Below are 6,493 nucleotides of genomic sequence, written 5' to 3' on the forward strand. Positions count from 1 at the left end.
CTTCCACAATGCTCTGGAATAGAGAATTTCAGGCATTCAGCACCAGAAGAAATTCCTACATACCTCAGTTTTAAATGGCTGCCCCTTATCTTGTAACTATGGCTCCTTGTCTGAGTGTCTCCCACCACTGGAAACATCTCAACATCTATCCTATCATAGATTCACAGAGTACAGAAACAGGCCCTTCAACCCAACCCATCCATGCCGACAAAGGTGCCCACCTGAGCTCATCCCATTTGCCTGCATTTGGCTCACATCCCTCAAAACCTTTCCTATCCATGTCTGCTCAGGGCCTTATATGTTTCAATAAAACCACTCCTCATTTTTACATATCATTGTCAAAGGGTTTTGTAGATCTTGATGTAGGGGTGAATTCTTCACCTTGGATTTCCTCTTACTGGTTCTCTGACATCAGAGGTAAATATCATGAACCTTCTCTGTAAATGTTTCAGAGATTGGATGTTTGTTCTGGCCAAGCCAATTCAAAAAAGTCATTCAAGGCTTTCCAACCAGAGCATTACACCAGCTCAATGTGCTGGGTTCACTAAAACTCTACCTTTACCTCTCGTTGTCTTGGTGAAGCAGCTAGCATAATCAAAGACCCCACCCCCACAGGACATTCTCTCTTCTCTCCTCTTCCATTCGGTAGGAGATACAGGAGCCTGAGGGCATGTACCACCAGACTTAGGACAGCTTCTACCCCACTGTGATAAGACTATTGAACCGTTCCCTTATATAATGAGACTTCATGATCTACCTTGTTGTGACCTTGCACCTTATTGCACTGCACTTTCTCTGTAGCTGTGACACTTTACTCTGTACTGTTATTGTTTTTACCTGTACTACATCAATGCACTCTGTACTAACTTGATGTAACTGCACTGTGTAATGAATTGACCTATAAGATCGGTATGCAAGACAAGTTTTTCACTGTACCTCGGTGCACGTGACAATAATAAACCAATACCAATACCAAAATACTAAGTGAATGGAGATCAGAAGTGTACTTGTAAACTTTGTCCTTTGCAGTAAAAACAAGACCCCTTCTGGACATGTGGATTCTGGCTCTTTCCAGCTACTTGGTTGTTAAGCTGAGTACTGCAATCGGACTGATCTGCCATGCAAGGCGCTTGAGCAGAGTGCGTATTTCAAATTCCTTTTCTTACTGATTTTTAGTTAAGTTGGTAAACAATGCACTGAAGTCAATTTGAGATTTTTAAGGTGAGACAAAGTTTTACAAAACTTCACCAAAAGGGGTCACCTATTGAATCTAGATTCTGTAAATCAGCTAGTTGTAAATATATTTAAACAGCATTCCTGGTACAATTCATTGAGATCTTAGCAATAAGTTTGTTTCCTCGTTCAAATGATAGTGCCTTCCCAACAGCCACCTTCCATGGGATGGGAAATAGGGTGCTCAGGGGATGATATAGGCAAACCTCTTAATACATGAAAAGACATGACTGACCAGCTCAGATTGCGAGTACGTCAGTCAATGTAACAGCAGAAAATGCTATACACCAGTCAATGTAAAAGCAGAAAATGTTCTCACCTCCAGTGGTGAAGTAAATCTGTTTTGCTTGATTTATTTATCCATTTTTCAGAATGTAGGCACCGCAGGCAAGACAAGTGTTTATTGCCCATGCCTAATTACCTTCGAGAAGAAGGTGGTGAGCTGCCTCCTTGAATTGCTGTTGTCCTTCCAATGTAGGCATTCCCAGGGCACTGATGTGGAGGGATTTCTAGGACTTACACCCAGTGCTGATGAAGGGACAGTGATATAATTCCAAGAAAGGATGGCGTGTAACTTGAAGAGGGACCTGCAAGTGGTGGCATTCTCCTGTGTCTGCTACCCTTGTGCTACTTGGTGGTGTGGTTCATGGTTGGGGAGGTGCTGTCAGAGTACTCTTGGCAAGTAACTGCAGTGCATTTTGCAGTTGGTAAATAGTGTAACACTGTGCAACAGTGGTGGAGAGAATGAAGGTTTAGGAAGGTGGATGGGGTGGCGATCAGTAGGCTGCTCTGTCCTGGATGGTGTTAAACTTCTTGTTGTTGGAACTGCACACATCTAGGCAATTGAAGTGTATTCCATCATGCCTTGTACTGGAGGGAAGTTGCAACCTCAGTATACCTAGCCTCTGACCTACTCTTTAGCCACAGTAATTATATGGCTGATCAAGTTGAGCTTCTGGTCAATGGTGACCCCCCAGGTTAGGCACGGTGGTGTTAGAGCAGGCACAGTAGTGTAGGGCAGGCATGGTAGTGTAATGGTTAGCGTAATGCTATTACAGCGCCAGCAACCCGGGTTCAATTCCAGCCACTGCCTGTAAGGAGCTTGTACGTTCTCCCCGTGTCCGCGTGGGCTTTCTCCGGGTGTTCCGGTTTCCTCCCACATTCCAAAGACGTACGGGTTAGGAAGTTGTGGGCTTGCTATGTTGGCACTGGAAGTGTGGCAACACTTGTGGGCTGCCCCCAGAACACTACGCAAAATATGCTTTTCATTGTGTGTTTCGATGTACATGTGGCTAATAAAAATGTCTTATCTTAACTTATCTTATGTTGATGATGGTGTTTCAGTTATGTTAATGCTTTTCAATGTTAAGGATAATGGCCAGAATCTCTCTTGTTTTAGTTGTTTATTTTCTGATCCTTTTGTAGCATCAGTATATCTGCCATGTTTATAAATCCATGTCTGAATGTAATTTAAGTCTTGATGCATACAAGTATGGATTGCTTAATTTACTGAGGAACTGTGAATGGAATTGAACAGTGCGCAGTCATCAGCAAACATACCCAGTTTTAACTTTATGATAAAAACATTGGCAAAACTATCAAGCTGAAGATGGTTGGGTCCAGGACGCTTCCCTGGAGAATTCCTGCAATTGTGTCTGACTTCAGTGGTTGGTAAGATGTTAGAGTCCATTATTAAAGATGAGGTTTCAGGGTGCTAGGAAGCACATGATAAAATAGGCCGAAGTCAGCATGGTTTCCTTAAGGAGAGATCTTGCCTGACAAATCTGTTGGAATTCTTTGAGGAAGTAACAGGCAGGTTAGACAAGGGAGAGCCAGTGGATGTTGTTTACTTGGATTTTCAGAAGGCCTTTGACAAGGTGCTGCACATGAGGCTGCTAAATAAGATAGGAGCCCATGGTGTTAAAGGGAAGGTATTAGCATGGATAGAAGATTGGCTGACTGGCAGAAGGCAAAGAGTGGGAATAAAGTGGGTCTTTTCTAGTTGGCTGCTGGTGATTAGTGGTGTTCTGCAGGGGTCGGTGTTGGGTCCATTATTTTTCATGTTATATGTTAATGATCTGGATGAAGGAATTGATGGCTTTGTGGCCAAGTTTATGGATGATACAAAGTTAGGTGGAGGGGCGGATAGTGTTGAGGAAGCAGCGAGTCTGCAGAATGACTTGGACAGTTTGGAAGAATGGTCAAAGAAGTCGCAGATGGAGTACAGCGTAGGGAAGTGTATGGTCATGCACTCTGGTAGAAGGAAAAAAGGTGTAGACTATTTTCTAAATGGGGAGTGAATTCAGAAATCAGAGGTGCAAAGGGACTAGGGAGTCCCAGTGCAGGATTCCCTAAAGATTAACTTGCAGGTTGAGTCAGTAGGAAGGAAGGTAAATGCAATGTTAGCATTTATTTCAAGAGGACCAGAATATGAAAGCAAGAATGTAATGCTGAGACTTTATAAGGCATTGGTCAGACCACATTTGGAGTATTGTGTGCAGTTTTGGGCCCCATATCTAAGGAAGGACATGCTGGCATTGGAGAGAGTCCAGAGGAGGTTTCCAAGAATGATCCAGGAATGAAAGGGTTAATGTATGAGGAGCATTTGATGGCTCTGGGCCTGTACTTGCTGGAGTTTAGAAGGATGAGGGGGGCTCTCGTTGAAACCTACCGAATATTGAAAAGCCTGGATAGAGTGAATGTGGAGAGAATGTTTCCAGTAGTGGGAGAGTCTAGGACCAGAGGGCACAGCCTCAGAATAGAAGGACATCTCTTTAGAACAGAGATGAGGAGGAATTTCTTCAGCCAGAGGGTGGTGAATCTGTGAAATTCATTGCCACAGACAGCAGTGGAGGCCAAGTCATTGGGTATATTTAAAGCAGAGGTTGATAGGTTCTTGATTGGTAAGTGCATCAAAGGTTATGGAGAGAAGGCAGGAGAATTGTGTTGAGAGGGAAAAATAAATCAGCCATGATCGAGTAGTGGAGCAGACTTGAAGGGCCGAATGGCTTAATTCTGCTCCTATACCTTATGGTCTTATGTCCTGGGACTGCAATGGTTGACTTCCAACAATCACCACTATCTTCTTTTGTGAGAGATATGACTCCATTGTCTTCTCTTAATGCCCACTGGCTTCAGTTTTACAAGGGCTCCTTGATGCCATGCTCAATCAAATGCTGCCTTTATATTTGGGACAATCAGTCTTGTTTCCCCTTTGCAATGTTATCATTTATTCTGCATTTACTTTATCTTTTGGGTTCTAGTGGCTTAAGAGTTTGTTACAGGACTAGCATCCAGAGTTTTGAACTGTGAATCTGAAGGAATGAGTTCAAATCTCACCACAGCTGTTGGGAAATTTCAATTCAAGTTGTTGAATTTATTTGGAATTAAAGAGCAAGTATCAGTAATTGTGACAAGAAAACCACCTGATTTTTGTAAAACAAAACCATATTGTTGCCAACGATCTTTGGGAAAAAAATGTCTGTTCTCCTTACCTGACCAGATTCATTGTCCAACTGTGTGGTTGACTCCTAATTACCCTCTGAACTAGTGCAGCAAACCACCCAGTTCAAGGACAAACATGGATGGGCAATAACTGTTGGTTTTGCCAAAAATGCCCATACCTCTTGAATAAATAAATCAATAAATCACCTGCTCTCCATCCCAGAAACATACTAGCCAGCTACCTGTTCCCCTCATCTTTCCTTCTCTGGCATTTCTATTTTTTCCTTATTGCAGTTTTTACTTAATACCCAATTTGCTGTCTCAATAATGTTAATATATTTGCATGGTGGGTGCAGCACAGAATAATCTCTTGAATAATTCAACTCCTCCTCACCCGGAGTTTATTATCAAGGGTAAGCTCTTTAATTCAATTACCTTGTTTACTTCTTTCAGATGTGAACCTGTGAGAATTGACGCACGAGGACATAAAGTGAAGCAAGGGGTTATTGAGGGATCATATCATTACAGAGCCTGAAATCCAACACCGCTCTGAAGACTGGCATCTCCGAAAACCAACGTGATCCACTTGTAAACAGATTGTGCATTCTGTGATTTATTCTGGATTTAATCTACCTTTTTCTCTCTCCAGCTTGATTAGTTTATAGAATGACATTTGTATAAGCCCAGCTGTGTATTTCAAGACTTAATCTCTCTATAAAGTATTAATTCAGAGTATACTCGCTTCTATAATGTAATGACAGTAGGAGGTGAGTGACCCATGAGGAGAGGCACAGCTTTATGACATTAGAGGAATTGATTCACCATGGTTATGTTACTAGACAAGCCCTGGATATCAGTCCAGGGAACCGAGTTCAAATCCCACCACAGCCTATGGAGAATTCAAATTCAGTTTGTTAACTAACCTGGAATAGTTACCTTTGCCAATGATGACCAATATCGGTAAATGTCATCCACTTCACTATGGCATTTGAATAAGGAAACCTGTTAACAGAACTAGGACAGACTCAGTTAAGATAAATTGTTACGACCACCACTAAGAATTAGGATGGCACAGTGTCACAGCTAGTTGAGTTACTAACTGTAGCTTCAGTGACCCAAGTTCAATCCTTGACCTCAAGAGTTTGCACTTTCTTGATGTTGTTGCACGTGTTTCCTCCAGATGCTGTGTGTTTCCCTACATTGCAATGGTGACTGTGATGCCAAGGTTCTTGATTGGCTGACACTTTGAAAAGCACTTAATAATGTAAATTACTTTCCCCTTCATTTTATATGTTTGTTAATTTTCTTTTAGGTATTGTTCAAAAGCTTTTCAGAATATTATAGGAATTTATACTACAATTCTTAAATTGTTCAATTTAAATTTCTGAATTAATCTTTCGCTTGTTCATAACAAATTGAATAAAACTGCGGTTTGGACTGCAATGGGTTACTATGTCTTACTGAACCCACTCTGCAATATTGGTGAAGTGTTCATTTCCTTTTGATTTCTAATACTCCAGCTGTTCATGGAAATACAGCCAAGGTAATGTTTGTGTGCCAATTACAAATTGCTGCAGATGCTAGAAATCTGAAAGGAAATGGAAACGCTCAGCAGGTCAGGCAGTAGCTGTGGAGAAAGCAACAGTTGGTGAATTGATTTGAAAAACTGGATACAAAACAAGTTTAAAGATGCAGAAAAAGGTAGGAAAAAGGAGAGATGAGAGAATGCGTGGGTTAGAGTGGAGGGCAGGAGAGACTACATGAGAATAAAGATAATGGAGCAAGACAAGAGTGGGTGGTAATGGACAAGTATATA

General features: G+C 41.7%; 1 protein-coding gene across 4 annotated transcripts in view; it reads left to right on the forward strand.

Moving 5' to 3' along the window:
* Positions 1–6,120, forward strand: part of LOC127570090 (uncharacterized) — a 32,129-nt gene extending 26,009 nt beyond the window's left edge. For 3 of the 4 annotated variants that reach the window (XM_052015370.1, XM_052015373.1, XM_052015372.1), the window contains 2 exons: positions 1,030–1,139; positions 5,131–6,120. In XM_052015370.1, coding sequence (XP_051871330.1) covers positions 1,030–1,139; positions 5,131–5,136 — 116 coding nt within the window. In that variant the 3' untranslated portion in view covers positions 5,137–6,120. The remainder of the gene's footprint in view (positions 1–1,029; positions 1,140–5,130) is intronic. The other variant, XM_052015371.1, reaches the window with a different exon arrangement.
* Positions 6,121–6,493: the final 373 nt, after the last annotated feature.

The sequence above is a fragment of the Pristis pectinata genome, chromosome 4 (assembly GCF_009764475.1).
Source record: "Pristis pectinata isolate sPriPec2 chromosome 4, sPriPec2.1.pri, whole genome shotgun sequence".
NCBI classification, from domain to species: domain Eukaryota; kingdom Metazoa; phylum Chordata; class Chondrichthyes; order Rhinopristiformes; family Pristidae; genus Pristis; species Pristis pectinata.